At 42.4% G+C, this 19,652-nt stretch overlaps 1 protein-coding gene across 2 annotated transcripts; it reads right to left on the reverse strand.

Moving 5' to 3' along the window:
• Nucleotides 1–117: 117 nt before the first annotated feature.
• Nucleotides 118–15,588, reverse strand: hltf (helicase-like transcription factor). Of its 2 annotated transcripts, XM_050062361.1 has the most exons (26): nt 15,467–15,588; nt 14,855–15,054; nt 13,246–13,412; nt 12,809–12,951; nt 12,576–12,658; nt 12,372–12,503; nt 11,266–11,337; nt 10,878–11,069; nt 10,561–10,635; nt 9,909–9,969; nt 9,731–9,797; nt 9,508–9,575; nt 9,334–9,381; nt 9,080–9,190; nt 8,896–8,987; nt 8,453–8,596; nt 7,607–7,739; nt 7,211–7,346; nt 5,770–5,949; nt 5,491–5,606; nt 4,603–4,784; nt 4,317–4,436; nt 3,720–3,832; nt 2,562–2,742; nt 2,073–2,153; nt 118–856 (listed from the first exon to the last, which is right to left on the reverse strand). In XM_050062361.1, exons 2-26 carry the CDS (start codon nt 15,047–15,049, stop codon nt 713–715), a joined length of 3,036 nt encoding a protein of 1,011 aa, XP_049918318.1. In that variant the 5' UTR covers nt 15,050–15,054; nt 15,467–15,588; the 3' UTR covers nt 118–712. The 2 variants fall into 2 exon arrangements, with proteins under 2 accessions (XP_049918318.1, XP_049918319.1); XM_050062362.1 differs by lacking the exon at nt 12,372–12,503.
• Between the last annotated feature and the right edge of the window lie 4,064 nt (nt 15,589–19,652).

The following is a 19,652-nucleotide window of genomic DNA, read 5'->3' on the forward strand; positions in this document are numbered from 1 at the left end:
ACTGATTTAAGACACTTTGACACCAATTACGACCTATGAATTCAATGCCTTTAAAACGCTTTAAACACTAATTATCAGAATTGACAAATTGATCAAATCAGATGCACACTTGTGTCGTAGACAGATGTTTCCCTTTAATTTTATATTTTGGCTGAAACAAAACACATTAGTTGTGAACGCTGCTGTGTCTGGTTAAATACAGTAGCAACAAATGTACAATAGCAGTAGTCTGCATTTATTGAATCCAGATATGGCAAAAAAACAACATATAACACATCTGAATCTTCACAAATGTTAAATTTTGCTCATTGACAAGTGAATCTGCTACTACAGAGGCGAGTATTTCTACTCGGTCTTCATCGCAGGGTTTTAACTTTGGACTGAATCAGGCACCTTGAAGCATTAGTACAGCTCTGACCGACACAAACAGCTCCTCCATATCAGAAATGAACAAAAATGAAATCTTGCCATGTGGTGCATCCTGTAACTGAATTGGTATCAAAGCAAAAACCGTTAAACAGAGGCAGAAATAAAACAATTTCAGAACATTAATAATAAGCTATAAAAGCACAACTCTTTTGAAATATGACCATGTGCAAAGAATCTGCAGCCTTCCAGATGTGAACTGTCTTTTACTTCAACTGTCTGACCCAGTTTCATTGTTTGTGTTGTTCCCATTTTAACACGTCCATTCAGGCCCATTGTCAGACATCTACAGCTCCATCAGAGCTTTGATGTCATTAATACGAGAGGTTTCCCTTTTAGCGTTTGACGAGCCAAAAGCCTTCTCCACCAGGTCCTGCTTCTGCCTCTGGATCTTCACCATGTTCTCCTCCACCGAGTTTTTGACAATGAACTGCAGCAACAGACACACAAAATAAAATTACAGATACAAGCAAAATATTACAGCCAGTGATGTTTCTTATGTGTTGGACAATCCAAATAGCTTGTCGCCTAAGAATATACACATAAAGGAATCACTTCATACAGCAGGTGCTTGGACATTTGTCTTGGTGACAACATACTAGTGATGCGCGAGTCGACCCACAACCCACGGGTTTTGGGTAAGCTAAGTAGAAAATATCGCGTGTTTAAGCCAGGCGGGTCATAAAGTGATAAAGCAGTGTTTTGAGTAAATTAATAACTTAGAGAAACACTGTGCAATAGTCCACCTTCCACCTACACTTCTTCCCTCTCCCTCAGCCTCTCTACAATACACACAGCAAGCAGCTTTACCGTCAGCGCTGCTGTGTTCAGGGTGTTTGTTATACGGATTTGACCAGGAAGATCATAATGTTGGGTAAAAATATTTCCCTCTGAGAACACGTAGGCGTAACGTGTCCTAACAGCAAGTGAGCACACTCTCTGTCCACACTAAATCTGCACTTCTGTCATGTCATGTAAACAAAGCATGTACCTATCAGCTACGTGCTCGAGATCAGACTAGAGACATCACCACTTAAGATGGGTGAATACTTGCTATCTTCCTACGTTTCCACTTTTTAAACAGAAAACTGTTAGTGACACACAATACAGTCAACAGCTGGTAGGTTGTTAAAATGGTAATTTACCTTACCAGAAACTCTCTGCTCCCTGGTGATCTCCCTCCTGCCAGCTGCCACCTTTCTCAGGTTTTTGTAGTAAAGTGAGGAGGTATTGTATATTCCTCATGTAAGCCTTTCAAATCAGCGGTCAATTGAGGAGCTTTCTGACAAAAGGTTCAGCTCAAAACGGCGTGCAACGTCGCTCACAGCTGGTTAGGACATTTCAACAGCTGTGGCATTATAACTGTCCTTATCTCACTACTCAGTCCTGACAACTGTGCAGCTGTAGCGAGTAAAGTTAATGGTTTGCAGGTCAGGTTTTAGTGGTTGATTAAAGGATAAATTTGCAGGCTGGGCTGGTGCAGGTCTTACAAAAACCCTGACCAGCGCATCACTACAACATACGGTAAAAACAGTTTTCTTCAGTGTAAAATGGATCTGCCAGGAAAGATATAATACCTTGCCACAGACATGAAACTGCAGACCCTGACACAACAGCACAAATATGGTTTGTAATAGTTTTCTGACCTTGGTGACAAAGACCTTCCTTGTCTGTCCCAAACGGTGGCAGCGGTCAATACACTGGTCCTCAGTAGCAGGATTCCAGGCCTGAAACACAGTTAATTCCAAGTTCACATGCAGCTCAGATTATTTTTCCTGAAAACATTTTATCATTTAACATCTCACTCTATTTTTCCATTTTTTATTTCATTTGCAGGCTTTCTTGTGACCACTTTAGCTAGCAGATGAAGGCCAACATAATAGTTACTCAAAAGCCATATATGGCATTTGCTGTATGAAAAAAAGCTTCTGCTTTGCTTCTCTGCCCCCCCTCTTTTCCATTTTAATTTTTCGTTAACAGGAAAGTATGAAAAGTAAAAACGTACTGTATGTAGCAATACAGCTAATCAGCTAACAAACTTTTGTATGCGACTTTCTGCAAAATCCCTTAAGCCTGCACAATCTGTTACACTGTGGTTATATTTGTGATTGTTTCATGACAAACACAATACTTACAGGGTCCATGAGAAAAACTCTAGAGGCGGCCGTCAAGTTAAGCCCCACCCCTCCGGCTTTGAGTGACAGAAGCATGATGGAGGGGCTGTCGGCTGCAGAGCTCTGAAACTCCTGGATGACCTGGGTCCTCTTCTTCTGGCTCATGGTGCCATCCAAACGCAGAAAACTGAAACCATGCTCTCTGGTGAAGAGAAAGAGGACAAAAGAAAAGTCATAAATAACATGAAAGACTTCCACGACAAGTGTAAATATCTAGACTTGAACAAAAGGAAAGAGGTGAACAGAAGTTATTGGGGAGCCCCACATGAACAAACACAGCCACAAATGCATCTGTTTATATGTTCCACTTTCAGACACAAAGTCATTATGAAATGCTATAAATGGGAAACCCAATAAACTAAACATCCACCGAAGCTATTGTAATAATTTAAGCAGTAATGAGAGCTCTTTACAGCTTTAATATCCACTTAGGCCCCGATCACACAGAAAACATTTTGCAGGTTGCAAAATGCGAGGCACACTGCACTGCCATCCCATCACCTCCATACACTAACTTTCCCATGGAATCAATCTACTGTTTGTTTCACCCAGTAATTAGTATCTAGTTCCTCAAATGTTCAGGCAGAGGGTACTTGCTGTAGCTCTGGTTGAGGGTGAGAGGCTGTCAGTAAATAGTTTGATGGGCACAGGGAAACAGAGATCTGTGTGGATACATGAGACCCTAAAAAAGAGCGCGGATCATGGGGAGTACCACCAGTTGGTCCGGGAGCTTCCCCTCGATGATGGCCGTTTCCAGGCATATTTTAGGATGACTCGACCTGCTGTCTATCGTCAGGCCGTATAGCTCTCGGTATCCAGCAACCGCTACCACCAATTTCTCCTCCATTGTTTACCAACTGTAAACTTGTTGTCGTGACCACCACAGCAGACAATAAGATGACAAAAAAAGAGATGACATGGGCCATTTTTCCACTCTTTTCAAACTCTGGAGTGCAGAAACATGAGGCGAGAAGCAATGCAAAAAACAGCGAGCAAAAAGCTTCATTCTCATTAAAAACAATTACAAAAAGCCGCCTCCAGCTGCTAAAATGCTTTCTGTGTGATCAGGGCCTCATACCTTTAAAAATCCTGCACATCAACTTTGAATCTGTGTTTTACCTGAGCGGAGTCTCCAGTATGGTGAGGAAGCGTGTGAACTGCGAGACGACCAAACATTTAATGCTGCTGTCCTCATGTCTCAGCCTGAGCAGGTTTCCCATCAGCGCCTGCACCTGCAGAAACAAAACACATCAAAAGGAGGAACAACACTGTTCTCACATGGCGGCATACAAGCCCATTTTCCATCACTGTCACGCTGCTAAAGAAGACCTTTTGAGAGACTTGAACATTTCATCTTCCATTGTGAAGTGTGATTTTAAAGACGGCACAATATAGACCACAAACAAATCCAAATTAATAAAATAAAGTCAATCATTTCCTGCATTAATTACATGTAACACTGTGTAAATATGGCAAATATTTTGTCATATAATGCTAAGAATGTTGAAGGTTTGAATGTAACAGAAGACTAAAATGATTTGTAGCAACTTAAAATGAAAGATTTTGCACAGCAGCAGAACACTGGCAACAGTCCAACCTGGACAAATCTCCATTTAAGGTTTGAAATATAGTGTTCTGCATTTTTAGTGGTCTTTAGAGTGTTTTTATAATTTTTATCCCCCCGTTAATTCAACAGCTTCAGTATGTGCAGCGTACCTTGGAGCTTGTCCTCCACTTAGAGTTTGCACTGGTCTCCTCCTCCACTTCCTCCTGTGGAAACTCCACCAGCTCACTGGTCTTGATCTCACTTCGACAGAGAGGACAGCGTGCTGTTTCCTATGAAGGGACACACACACAAAGAGAGCACAGAGAAAAGACAGACCAGTATTGATTAGCAGCTGAATAATTGATTACACAGTCATAAAAACATTCCTTTTTAGTTAGCTGTCAAGTGACAATTCAATTACAAACCACTGCTGTCTGCTGAGAGGAGCACACGTACCTGCTGAGAGCTGATAACCTGGGCGATGCAGGGCCGGCAGTAAACGTGCGCACAGTGTGTAATGACGGGCAGACGCACTGAATCCAGACACACAGAGCACTCCTCGTCAGAGCCGCTGGCCAACACCAATCGCAGCTTCTCTATTAGACGCTCCCGCAGCTCTGCGGGTGTTGCTGCAGCACCTACACAAAAAATATTTGATACACTTAGATGTGAAAATGAACACAGAGACAAAAAATCTTCCTTAAGCAAGAAGATTGGAAAACGTTGCCTGGTCTGATGAGTCTGGATTTCTGCTGCGACATTCAGATGGTAGGGTCAGAATTTGGCGTCATGGATCCATCCCGCCTTGTATCAGCAGTTCAGGCTGGTGGTGGTGGTGTAATGGTGTGGGGGATATTTTCTTGGCACACTTTGGGTCCCTTAGTACCAACTGAGCATGGTTTAAACACCACAGCCTACCTGAGTATTGTTGCTGACTGTGTCCATCCCTTTATGACCACAGTGTACCCATCTTCTGATGGCTACTTCCAGCAGGATAACGCACCATGTCACAAAGCTCAAATCATCTCAAACTGGTTTCTTGAACATGACAATGAGTTCACTGTCCTCTACACTGAGCACCTTTGATGTGGTGGAACGGAAGACTCGCATCATGGATGTGCAGCTGACAAATCTGCAGCAACTATGTGATGCTATCATGTCAATATGGACTAAAGTCTCTGAGGAATGTTTCTAGCACCTTCTCTCAGGACTGTGAGGGCTGAAGAGGAAATGCTCTCAGTACATTATGGCAATACAAAAGACCTTTTTCGCAGCAGACATGCGGACATCAACACTCAACATTAGTCTTTACTACACAGTCTCATAACACATGACAGGTCTTACCCAGGTCTGAGGATGTTTTTGCCAGCAGGTCAGGGTGGCAGCAGTGTTGTCGAAGCCTCATCAGGATGGCCAGCACATCAGCATAATTCCTCAAGACTGACCCTTCAGCTACGTATCTACACAAGCACAGTTAAGACAACTTAAAAAACATACAGCAACATTCAACAGTATGAAGCGGAACGTCCCTTTAACATCTAATAAAACATCAATCAAAAGCTGTGTGTTCTGTAGAAATGGCCTCATGTTGTTGATTTATTATACACACACACTGACACGTACCTGCGGATGGTGTTTCTTCCCTCATTTCGCGCCAGCTCATACTCCTCTCTCTCTGACTGGCTCAGCTCGACCTGCTCCACACATACGGTCTTCTCAGGCAGAGACACCAAAGGGCGGCCATTCAGCTCACTCTTCTTGGTCCGCCGCAGGGTGATGCACTTCACCAGGGTCTGAAGGTTCCTGTGCACAGTATCGCCTGAGTTATCTCATTATCAGGAGTATCCTAAAAGTACTTTCATCCAGTTAATATAAAACTAAAACCAATTCTGTTTGTTAATTACCTGCCAAGAACAACAAAAGGCAAATAATTAATCACTATCTCCAGAAACTGGTTTACTTTTTCAGAGAACAAGTCCAATTTAATTAATTTAATTTACTTACACACTGTATAAATTTGCCTAACTGGGCTTTGGTATCTCTATGGCATTTTACACTCTCAGTTAGGGGCGCACTAATTCATCAGGTCAACACTGGTATCACACGATATTTGCCTTGTTGACTGCCAGCGGCCTATAGGCAAAAAACATCCACAGCGGCAGTGGCCGATGTTTCCCTGTTGTGTCACATCAATTTTCCACAGGCTAAAAAGCAGGCTCGAGACTAACGGCCACAAACATAAATTAATGAGAAGGTACAACAGAATACTGTTTGGCAAATGGGCTCTGTGGCCTCATTGTTGTGTAACGAGATGGCGAGTAGCAGCTGGCATCCCGTCATCCCGAGGGACAACAGAAAAAATGTTTTGGATAAACAGAGATCTTCCCTGGGATGCCCCCAGGACGAAGGGACGCAGTAAACTAACTATTGTCGTGTCAGAGGATGCACCCTATTGTTTCCCTGATAATGCTGCATTATAAACAACTAATCTGTGTTGACATTAGCAGGAAAGCTAATTAACGTTAGCTGTTAGCAGCTGGTCACCGCAACTTCCTGCTTATGGAGGCTACATTGAGTTACATTAATGACGGATCAAGCTCTGTTCAGTAAAAATTAGGTGAAGGCAAATTACAACATTCTCATGTGCTTGTAAAATGCAGTTTTAAACAAGAAACTTAGCTGTTTGAAGGAGACATTTGTTTGTATAAACATCTACAGAGGTTACAGAGGAAATTGTGATATAAATTGTAAAACGGCCTTTGAAGCATTTTTTATAAAGCTGTTCTTCATGTGAAAGATTATATTGAAAGTTGTTTCATTAATTTGTATAATTGAATTTAAGCTCATTCAAAGGTAGTGTAATGAAGGGCTTAATTACTTTAAAATAATTCAGAATTTCAAAATAGATGCATCCCTAGCCTCAGACTTTAGACCCTTGATTTGGATAAAGGGAAAACTCCCAAGACCTTTAAAAGGAAAAAAGGGGGAAGCCTCTGGAAGAGCGCTCTCTGGAGTTATTACTACTTTACAGCAGTGTAATATAATGCCATCTGTGAGCACTCACTGCAGGCCAGCCCTGACTCCCTGAGTGACGGGTCTCTGGATCACTCGATTCCACCAGTCTCTCACATCGAAGGGCTTCAGGCGCAGGAAGGCCAGCAGCATCCACAAGTCCTTCACACCATTCTGGATAGGAGTACCTGGAGGTATGGAAGAAGAAGCACACACAAATTTTTGACGACTGTCCTAATAATGGGACTGTATCTGTGTGTACTTCAGTACACATAGAGGATGCTATGGTGATATTATCTCATTATATTGACACATTACAATATTTTCATTAAGTTAAAACGTTTTTGTATTTTATAAAAAAACAAACAATAACAAATTACTGCCCAGCCCAAGCACGTTTGTGTTTTCATGTCGGATTATCTGTGTGTGTGTTCAAGTGCAGGTATACCTGACAAAATCCAGCGCCGCTGAGCTTTTAGCTCAAGCACGGCCTTACTCATCTGTGCATTAGGGTTTCTTACAATGTGCCCTTCGTCCAGCACGACCCTCAGCCAATTGATCCCATGGAGGGGACTTTTATTCTGAAAGGAGACAAACATTTGGTATTAAAAGAGAAGCTACTTATTTGTCAAAAGGAATACCGACAAATTAAACATACAATCCAGGTTCAGGAAACATTTATTTACTGCCATTAAGAGGATTTTGCTTCTCAATAAATAAAATGAAATGCACACTCTGCACCACCATATCAATGGCATGAGATGGATCGGCGGTTTAATGTGGAATCTGCAGTGATGTGGGCGCTGCGCCGGACTGTTGAGGTGAAGAGGGAGCTGAGCCAGAAGCCGAAGCTTTTGAGTTACTGGTCCATCTATGTCCCAACCCTCACCTATGGTCATGAGCTCTGGGTAGTGACCGAAAGAATGAGATCACAGATACAAGCGGCTGAAATAAGTTTCCTCTGTGGGGTGGCTGGGCTCAGCCTTAGCGAAAGGGAAAGGAGCTCGGACATCCGGAGGGAGCTCGGAGTAGAGCCGCTGCTCCTTCACGTTGAAAGGGGTCAGTTGAAGGAATTCTGGCATCTGATCAGGATGCCTCCTGGGCGCCTCCTGGGGAGAGGGACGTCTGGGGTGCTTTGACCCAGCCCAGGATAACCGGATGAAAATGGATGGATGGATGGATGGATGGATGGATGGATGGATGGATGGATGGACGTGGTAAACAGTTATACAGGGTATACGTCTAGGGCTTTCATTGTGAGCTACAAATATACACGTGACCTGTCTCCACTCACCCCAAAGTCAGCAGAGAGGACGTTGTAGGTTGTGATCACCACATCCTGGGAGGACAGAAAGGTCTTGCTCCTGTTGCGCTCCGGGCCGTAATACAGATACACATTTAGCTTCACGTCAGAACGCACATGCTGCTCAAACTGATCCTGTACACACACAAAGGACAAAGTGAGAAAACATGACACGTGCTGACCTTAGGAATGATAAGGTAGCATTGGCTGTGGCATCTCTGTCAACATAGCACGCTTCCCTACAGCATATAAAAATAGCCTTTTTTGACAGTACTGGTCATATGTTGATGTTTCATTTGCAGTTCTTTGTGGCACTGTGGTGTCAGCTACACCTCTACATATCATGAAGCTAATCAGCATGACTACGTAAATGAAGTGTAATGACAGAAAGCGTCTTGTTGTGTGTGTGTTATTGTGTAAGGCTGTATTCCTACCAGCCAGTTGCTGATTACAGAGAGCGGGCAGATGATGAGAGTCGTTCTCGCTGATAAGTCATCTGCACTTGCAGGAATGGCTGTTTCCGCACCTGCACGTACAAAAAAGGTACACAAATATCTCCAATATCAGTGCAACTTCTTTTTTTATCACCTCCAAAATAATACACTATGTGAAACTCACTTGGTGTGGGAGTGGCCTTTTTGGCAGTTTTTTTCTTCTTGAAGCCGGTATCTGATGCTCCACCACCCAGTGCTGCAGCAAAGTCCAGGTCATCCAGCAATACTGGGGCCTCTGCACAGCAAACACGCAGATTAAATATCAAGTTAAAGGGGAATAATGATTAAGATGTTTTGCAAGCCAAATAACAAAAGCATGTATCCTTTAACACGCTCATATTGTAGCGCACAAATGAAGAGAGTTTACTAGGCTTGTACCTTTACTGGGCTTGCGCTTGGTAGCTTTCGTCTTTCCTTTGCTCGAACCTGTAAGTTGAGAAGTCAGGTACAAATTTACGTAAGCCACATCATCCAAGAAAGGTGACAAAAACAAGCAAACGGTGTGAACGAACATAAAAGGAAATATATATGGAGATGACAATCAATTCTTACTTTTATCTGGCTTGTCCACTATCTCCACTACGTCTGCCGTATCAGCACAAATCACCTCCGTCTGAGGACTGACCCACACAAAGCACACCCGGTATGATTAACGTGTGGAAATAATGTCCAGATGCAGTACAGTGCATTACCTTTACACATGCTTAAATTATGTAACAGATAATAAAAAATATGATCTATCTGAGCATGCCAAATAAAATCATATCACACTTACAGGTCTGAGCACTGAGAGCCAGCTGCTGCATCACTCACTCCTGCTCTGTCACCTGTACTGCTGCTTCCTGAAACAAAGAAACATCATCTCTCCTCTTAGTGCTCTTTTTCATTTTTCTTGGTTGCACACACACTCACAAAGAGATAACTGAACGTAATTTATTGAAAGTTGAGAGTACCTTCCAGTTTGGAGGCCATCTTTGGTTTCGTTTTGGCTTTGATCGGTGAAGACTGCTCCTCCTGCACACATGTAAAGGAAGATTTAATGACACAAGTCACTCAGATTTTGGGTTGGGTACCATTCATATTCACACCAGTACGAGTTCCAGCACCTGGGATTACGTTACTTTCTCTGTTATGACAAAAATAATATTTTTGAACAAGCTGCAGGGGTGACGCTGTCGACAAAAATGCATTTCTGCTCCTCTGCTCTTTTCTAATCACACATAGAGCTAGTCTTCTGTTTCTGTCTGTCTGTTTCTCTGTGTGTATGTGTGTCTGCTTGTCTAGCAGTGATATTAGGCTATTATTAAAATAATTTATAGAAAAGAAAATAGCACAGGCGCCAGAACTATCACAGCAGATCGGCACTGCAGCCATAGTTTTGGCTTGCTGAGAAGCCGACAGAGCGGCCGGCTTCCCAATTCGTCTGTGTCCTGACTGAAGCACTTCCACCTCTTGTCTAAAGCTGGCATTCTCACCCAGGTGCACTCTCAGTTACTGGAATTTGGCACTAATTGATTTAACATAAGTACTCAGTAGCAGTTGAATTAAGTTGGTACCGAACCCTATTTAGACTGCAGCTTGATTGAAAAGAAAACATTCACTTACACATTTCTCCACAGGCAAAGGCTTTCCATTGTGAAAGTTTGTGAGAATCAGAGCAATGGTCGTCAGAGTTTTTCCCTGGAAAACAGAATCGGGGGATTTATTGTTGATTCATGTCTGCTTGGATGATTTGAAAGTAAACATTAAATGCCTCATTTTCAACACAGAGATTTTAAAAACAATTTTCTCTACTGTATAGTCACCAGCAACTGACCAAACATCTCAGCATGAGTTAATGTATAAATGAACTTGTAATTCACCCATAAACATAATTTTCAACTGCACTTATATCACATCACATAACAGGGCGTGTCACTCACCAGCCCCATGTCATCTGCCAGTATTCCCCCACGAACTCTCTCTGGTATTTCTTTCGCAGAGTAACACGTGACAGTGTTGTAGTAGAGCTCGCCTCTCTTCTCCCAAAAGGGTGGCAGCGTAGATTTGTTTTCTCGAGCACACATCCAGGACAGCGCCTGCCTCTGGTGAAGCAGGAGAGGAGTGCCCACAGACTGCAGAGAAAAAGAGCTGCATGTTCACATTCACACAACAACTACTATAACAGCAGCTATTTCAGGGTGCAAGAAAACGACAGCACAGAGGTGAGAAGCAGTTTCTCCAAAAACATAAAGGAAGAAAGACACAACTAAGAAATACAAAATAGAACAAAACGCTGACCACAAACAGATAAACAGATAAAACATGTACCTCTGCTTCTTGTTTCTCTCCTTCCTTACTCTCCATCAGGTCATCAAAGAGGTTGTCAAACGCATTCTTCAGCTGAAAGAAGGGAAATACAACTGCAATTGTATCATCATGACATGTACACATGCACAGATTTATGGGCTCAATATCTGCATCGGCCAATATTCACCTTACTGACTGCCATCTGCAAAAAGATGACATTTACGTATAGCAGTGGCCGATGTTTATCTGTTATGTCGCATCAATTTTGCGCTGGCTAAATGTTGTTTTAAATATTTACGGTTGGTCTCAGACAGCAGCAGCTGGCATACTCTGCTGCTAATTCAGAGAAGAAGCCGCTAGCTAGATAAGATGCAACGGGGTGCTTACAAATATGGCCACTGATACCCGATTACCTGCTTTACATGAAATATCCAAAACGTGAGCTTCCTAGACACTTCTTGCTGTTTCAGTGTAACAACATTGTTAGAAGACTGCCGTGTAAATGTCATACCTGGGCTTCATTTTAGACGATAGCTTGTCTTTTAAACCACACATTGAAAATTTGGTCAAGAAACTAAAGGTAAGGCTGGGCTTCTATTTTCGAAATAAATCGTGTTTTTCTTTTATCCCTAAAAAGAAGCTTGTTGCTGCAACGTTTCTGCCACTGCTAGACTATGGTGATGTATTGTATATGAATGCCTGTTCCACTTCACTGCTCATGCTGGATGCTACTTATCATGGTGTACTGAGATTTATTACTTGCTGTAAATCACACACCCATCACTGTACTCTGTATGCTAAGGTAGGTTGGCTGTCCTTGTCTGCTCGTAGGCTTCTCCACTGGTACATCTTCATCTATAAAGCAATCATTAGACTACTACCTTCATACCACTGTACATACCTCACTTTCACACACAATCCTACAGCTTGCGATCCCAGGACTGTCTATCTGCCTCAGTTCCCAGAGCTCGCACTGAGTTTGGGAAGAGGGCATTCATGTACTCTACTCCCTCAGCCTGGAACGGACTTCAAAAAACTCTGAAGCTTCAGAGCTTCATTTCAATTAATGATTTTAAAACCTTCCTTCCTCAGCGTCCCTATAACCCCCCCTCGATCTTAGTACCCACCTTGTGGGTGTTTTCTTTTTTTCTCTTTCTTGTCTTTGCTTTCCTGCTTTGTGTGTGTTTTCTTTTCTTCAATGCTGCCATTTTGGTCAGGCCATGCTCGTAAAAGAGATCATCTGATCTCAAGTAGTTTGCCTGGTTAAATAAAAAAATAAAAATGCTGTACTGTTAAATATCACATTGACTATATAAGTAAAAGTAGATTACCTGCTCTGCAGTTAGTAGGGTGGTCACTCCTTTTTGAGGTGGTACTGCAAAAACTCCTTGACTATATGAATTCTGGGATGTACCTAAAATCACATGCACAAAATAAACAGTGAAGTTAAAGTCATTGACTGAAAACGGACACTTTTAATGCAACAATGCTGACTACATTGTTAAATGTGACAGGTTTTCCCATCAGGAGGTGAGTTTAGATCGGACAGGTGAAGTGTTTGTACCTGTCACACTGACTGCACCTGGGGCCAGTTTATAACCGTGTCGTGCCATGCGTTCTATCACTGTCTTCTTGTTCTCTTCCTTCCCCCAGAAGGAAAGCATGACTGGCATGTTGAAGGCGTTATTCGTCCCAGAGTGTACCACCCTAACAAAGCAATTAGACAACAATATAAACACAAAATCACACACTGTTTTTATCCCAGTGTAGTCACGGTGGAACTGAGCTCATAGTTTCTCTGCAGACCAATGAATAATGAAAATATGATATGAATAATCTACTCAAACGCAGATATTTTGGGGGAGAAGCTGTCAAAAGCAGCCATTTATGCCTATATTCAAGATTAGGTAGGTGTTAGTGCAGGATTTCTAAAATAACAATCCTTAAGATGCCAGCTGTCAGCCAGGAAACACAGTGACATGCTATTAGCATTCTACTCACCCCTCTACTTTGGCCAAATTGTTGTCCATGACGTGGGCCATAGCTGCTGCCAGCTCCCGCTTGATGTGACCCACTTGGTTGCCATAAATGTTGGCAACCATCACGGCATTGCGGTCGTATGGATTCTGTGGCTGTCGCACTAAACCGACCATTTCCCCACGATTCACCTGTAAAGAGAGTAAAACACAAACGACTGAACTTGCTGAATGTACTTTATTCCTCATAGTCAGGGGGCAGTTCCCTATGTTTATCACACAATACAAAGGTAGTCTGATGTCAACACAAATACACTTCAGCAGAATTAGGAGAGTAAGCTGAGTAAAGAGATAGACAATGAGATTTAGGAGAGTCTTAACAGTGTGCATAAATGTTCAGTTTACTCTAGGAACAATCTGATACAAATCAAAACAGTGCATCGGCTATATTGCTCCAAAGACAGATTGCTGGAAGAGTGCATTTGAATGTTTCTCTAATGCCTTTGAGAGAAACTGAGAACCTAACCTACTCGTCGCTGTCCTAGGTGTCACGAGTGTGTGTTTCCTTTGGCAAACATGTGCGAAACTCAGGCCATTGCATTTTGTATGGCTGTGGCAAGGACATATGATGTGTGGATAAGAGAGCTAATGAATGTATTGTACTTAGAAAGGTTAAGGTTCTCTAATAAGACTCAAATATTTTACAGAATTTGGGGCCCTGTGCTAAAGTACCTCAGGCATAGTGAACTGTAATGGTCTGAGTAACAGTATACTCTCTATCGCTGTGTATGTGTATTCTATTTGATGAGTAATGTTAAAGTCCTGGGACTTGCTTTTTGTTTTCCTACTTGTAAAGACATTTGTGGCTGAGTTGTTAATTGCTGGCTGATTGAAAATCCTAAACTAAAGGTTACAAACTAAAGTTTCCTCGCCTATATGTGCACTATGGGTGCATTCTGAGTCGCAAACTTTTTCTTCTTACTTTTAGTAGGTACTGCAGCTCTCTTAAAAAGTACGTGCTATTGCATGAAGTATGCGCACAATTGGGACATACTACTTTCTCATAACATTATGCCCTGAACTTTGACCCTCTTGCTTTTATATCCGTTACCTTGGAGATTAGAGTGTCTGTGCAATGTATGTAGTTTAACTTTAAAGTTATAAGTGCATAGATTGTAGATTTTAACATATTATATTTGCAGCTGCTAAATTACATCTGCATTTCTGTCACTGTTACTTTTATAGTTATGTTCTATTGTTTGAAATAGTTATAATTATCATGTTCACTTAATCAACTAATATTCCTATTACTACTGTTCAACTGGTCATCAGTTACTTGAATGTGCTGCCATTCCTCATTGCGACTTCTGACAGCTGTCACTCAGCTGTCAAGCTGTCATGCTGCACAGAGGATTGTGGGTCAGAATAGCCAGAAAAGCATGCTGTCTTGCATACTGCAAAATCAGAGTGGATGTAGTAGAACATCCTGGTATTTTTGGCATACTGCCCTTAACAAACTATGTGTTGGGACAAACTTTTTTCTGGCACACTATATAGTATGGTTGTATGTTGCAACTCTGTTTTGTCTCCTTGTGAATCTGTGCTCCAGAGGAATAAATGTGACTGATCCTCACCACCCCTGTGTAATATCTGAGGCCGACCACAGTGCCTTTCATGTGGCCAAACAGCACGCTGTCTGCGTCCGGCTCCTCAGACGCTGCAGCTCTGATGGCCTGGGACAGGGTCTCTGCATCGGTCTCATGGCGGTCTGTGAACAGGTCCACCTCACTGAACCTGTCCCAGCCGAACCTCCACCTGCGGGAAAACATGACACCTGGCGCACACACACAGATACACAGAAACACAACCAACAAACACACAAAAATAAGTAAGCTTTGACAGAGAAGCGATAGTGAAGGGAGATTCAACTGACAACACGACCCATAAAAAACTATCCTTTGGGTTCAGAGTGAGCTGTGGATAGGTTTATAAGCAGGAAACTAACTGACATAAACATATTCCTTTCTTTGCTTACTAGCAACGCCAGTTAACCAACCAACTAACCTATGTCTCCACACAGGCGTATCAGCTAATGTTATTTATCAGTCATTGCTGTTGCTAGCTAATTGTTAGCTAGTTGAAGAAAACTAGCTACGATAACGTTAGCTTAAACCTAACTGTAGCTAACGTTAACTACTGGTTTGAGTCACGAGTGTGTGTTTTATCTGTAATTAACACTTTCATACTATTTTTCTTCCCCTTGGACGACTGACAACAAGGACTCAGAGTGGGTAGTTGCGTGGCATTTCGGCTGCGTAGCCGCTGTTGATGTTTCCCGCTTCTCGACGATGTTTGTGCTACTTCCGGATTAGCGTCAAGTCCGCATCCGTTAGTGTAGAACTTCCGGTAATACCCTTCAAAATAAAATGATAAATCATGCGTTATGGTTATTCCTATGATCTAAAACAGTACAAAAGTATTAGTAACACGGCCAACTGTCTCCCAGATCCAAAATAAGAGTGCTAAAACTCAAATTTGTGATGCTACAAGGAGTTTAAAATATAAACATGACATAGTTGCTGTAATTGCACATCTTCTAAATAGCTGCATCGGCCTGTAATGATGTGATCCATGTGGCCTACAGTCTTTGAGCAACTGCATTGGCTAAGATGCTGAAACTGGTTTAACTAATATTAAATCAGACACTTCTATGACGTGTCCTTTAAGTTGGGTGTTGGGGAATACCCCCTTTTTGGTAACTGGTCTAAAGGTCTATACTCATTATGAATATTTGCTGCTAAAATGCATTTTTATGTAGCCTATTAGTACATTTCATTAATCATATGCTTTCAATTGAGATCTTTCATTAGCTTTTGGTGGCTTAAAAGGCCAAATTCAGTAGGGATGTATGATCTGTGCGTAGCGGCATAAGATATATTTTATTTATCATTTCTTGGTGTTTTGAATTTTATAGACCTTCAGTCTGTTTTTTTGAGCAACAATTAGTCTATTTATTGATCAGTTAATCCAAGGTTTACTTAGTGTCATGTGTTGTATTGAAGTACTGGAGTTAACACTAGGTTGTGCTGTAACATTGCCTGTGCTGTTCAGTATATACTGCAGTTGCACAAGTAAATGTTGCTCAGTCTACCACATGCTGTCTGTTCTTTTGGTAGGACAAGCAAAAAAACGAATGGAAAAAGGAGAGACCACAAGCACAATCGAAGAAAGAGAAACCACAAGCAGGCTGTGGACGATGTGGATCCAACCACTGTGCAAAAATGTGCATGAGCCGAGGACAGACAGAGGGCTGACGGAAAGTACAAGGAATAGAACGTGACACAGCAAGTTATGATGACATGTTCAAAGGAACTATTGTACTGAAAGCAACAGAAATGAGTCATGTTACCAAGCTGGACAAAGTGGATGCGCCAACAGACAAAGATGTCTGGAAAGAAACACTGAAAATAAATAACCAGACACTCACAGGAGTGGTGCTGACTGTAACATCACATCCAAAACTGAATAAAATAGAACTGCTTTAAGTTAGAGGTTTCTTTGGCTAAAAAGAGAAGCCACTAGGGCAGACAACCGTTAAATGCTAATACAAGGACTGAGAGTATGATCTGGACTACAAAGTATTAAGCAATGTGTAAGAGCAGTACTCCCTAGTGCTTAACTAGGGATGACAGGATGTATGGAGTGGATGACAAATCGAGACAGATATTTTGAGAAAATATGAGGATTTCTTCACTGGATTGGGCTGTGTTCATGGAGGTCACCATATTCAAGTAAACCTGGAAGTTCCACCAGTGATACATCCACCCACAGAGGTCCCTGTGGCTCTTAAAAAAGACATAAAGACGGAACTAAAACAGATGGTGAGCCCAGGCAGCATAAAAAAACCCACAGAGTAGGCCAGCAGCATGATGATTATAGTAAAACCAATAAAGATCAGGATATGTTTTGATCCGCAGGACTTGGAACAGTCTCAGTTGTGGATGCAAACCAAGGCTACTGGAAAATCCAGTCGGATGACGAGACCTCCAGACTTTGTACTTTTGCCCACTGTTACGCAGATACAGATATAAAATACTTTGGTTTCATCAGCATCAGAAGTGTTTTAGATTTGCCTCTCCCAGCATCTGGAAGGACTGGAAGGAGCTGTTAATGTGGTGGATGACATTCTTGAATGGGGCGAAGACAGAGAGTGACATGACAACAGGTTGAGGAAGTTGCTAGATCAACTGAGAGGCATAAACTTGAAACTAAACAGAGACAAATGCAAAATCAGACTGAGTGAAATCAGCTGCATAGGGCATGTGCTGAGAAGGGATTGATGACGCAGTACCATCATCTAAAATCTCTCAGAAGTGTCTGCACCTTCCAGGAAGTGACTGTAAGGAGAAATCATCTGGCACTGGTAGTGTTAACAGCACAGGAGCTTCACACAACTGAACGATCTTGTTAGCGATACAACAGTGTTAATATGTTGACAAGCCTGTCACACTGTCAGTGGATGCCAGCTCAAGTGGCGTGGAAGCTGGACGGGCCTACCAGGTGCAGGCCCAGGGGTGCAAAGTGTCAGAGCGTCCCTCTGGCCTTAACCTACAAAATGTCAAATGTCAAACTGACATGTACCAACCAGGAAGAGACACACAACAACAATAAAAAGACCCACAAAATTAACTCAAAGAGACACAAAATGACAAAAAAAAAGAGATGCAAACCCAAAATAAGATGCGTAACAATTACAAAGAGACGCAAAACTACCTCAAAGTCTACATACAGAAGTAATGGACTTTTAAAGAGCATTTGACACACTGAAGAATTGGTGTTCAAAAACTCAGACCTGGTAGTGCCTATGACGATGAGAGAGGCACTTTTGGGGATTGTCAGGAGTGAAGCATGAGCCTGAGATATCCTGTTTAGGCAGGGAATGACAAATCAAATCGAGGAAGTAATGCAGAAATGAGCTGTGTGCAACAAACACAAAAACAATTCATGGGAGCCTTCGATATCTCATCCAGTCCCTGAGAGAGGGTGGTCAAAAGTGTGAATGGATGTATTTCATTCCAGTAATGCAGAATATCTTCTGTGTGTGCACTGCTTAAGTATCCAGAGATTTCAAAGGTAAGTAGTTTTACAAGCATGTACATCGTAACAGCTCCAACATTGATTTTTGCAAGGCATGGAGAACCTGATTAACTTGTTTTAGATAATAGATGACAACTGGCAAGTGCAGAAGTGCGGGAATTTGCAACCAGCTGGGAGTTTGAACATGCAAAATCGAGCCAAAAGCCACAGAAACGCCCCAGTGGCTGAAAACAAAAATACCTGTGTCAAAGAGTCTGTTAAAGCCAAGAATGTGTCAACATGTATGGAGCAGATTGATAAGCAATGGCGGAACAAGGAAACTACCTGAAGTGAGGGAAGGAGAAAGTGTGAGAATCAGACAGCAGAAGCAACAGCAACTTGCTGCAGAAACATGAACAGCCGAGGTCATACATCACACAGACTGAAAATGACATGGATGCACCCAGAACAAACTGAGACTGCAAAACTAATTCACCGCAACTGGTGGAGAACAGAGAGCAGCCTGCAGGAGCACAACCAGCACAACGTGACAGCAAAGAAAGACACTTACCTGCAAGGTCACCACCACCAACTATCACACCTAAATCACCAGTGAGAAATGATTGCGAGTGCACCGATAACAGTGGAAAAACTCTACGTTTTGGTAGACCTATTGAAGCTCCCATTTTGTACAGAGAATAATGGCGGAGACTGTGTGAGGAAGAGTAGAAACAGAGTAGTGTTAGTGTCCCATGATATTACTGGTGACTAACTGAGTTATAAATGTATCTGTTTTTTTTAAATCATAAGAAAGGCACTGTCATTTTTTTGTGTTGTAGTACTGGAGTTACCAATAGGTGGTGCTGTGACATTGCCTGTGCTGTTCTGTATAGACCAATCAGCCAGAACATTACAACCACAGACAGTGTAAGTGAATAACATTGATCATCTTGCTACAGTGCAATGTTCTGCTGGGAAACCTTGGGTGCTTGGGTTCTGACACGCTCCACCAACTCAAACACTGTTTCAGACCACGTACCCCCCTCATGGCAACAGCACTCCCAAATGGCAGTGGCCCCCCACACACAAGAATGCACCATGCTACACTGCAAACACTGCTCAAATATGGCCCAAGAAATGTGACAAGGCATTAACATGGCTTCCTAATTTCCGATCAAGCATTTGTGGGACATGCTCGTACTCTAGATGTACCCAAGAGTGCATGGACGCAGGACTTGTGGGGGTATCCTATGGTGTCTGGCACCGGAGCATTGGTGGCAGACCCTTTGAGTCTTGTGGGCTGCGAAGTGGGATACCAGCAAGTCCCAAGGATGCTCCAACAGATTGGGATCTGGG

Source organism: Epinephelus moara, chromosome 14 (genome assembly GCF_006386435.1).
Source record: "Epinephelus moara isolate mb chromosome 14, YSFRI_EMoa_1.0, whole genome shotgun sequence".
In the NCBI taxonomy this organism is placed as follows: Eukaryota; Metazoa; Chordata; class Actinopteri; order Perciformes; family Serranidae; genus Epinephelus; species Epinephelus moara.

Bases quoted from the DNA above. Each gene is read 5' to 3' on its own strand.
- hltf (XM_050062361.1), bottom strand. From the start codon at position 15,049: ATGTTTTCCCGCAGGTGGAGGTTCGGCTGGGACAGGTTCAGTGAGGTG. The intron at 12,504-12,575 runs GTAATCTACTTT...TTATTTAACCAG, and splicing joins CCCTACTAACTGCAGAGCAG to GCAAACTACTTGAGATCAGA. The intron at 857-2,072 runs GTCAGAAAACTA...CTGTTGCTGCAG, and splicing joins GGAAGGTCTTTGTCACCAAG to TTCATTGTCAAAAACTCGGT.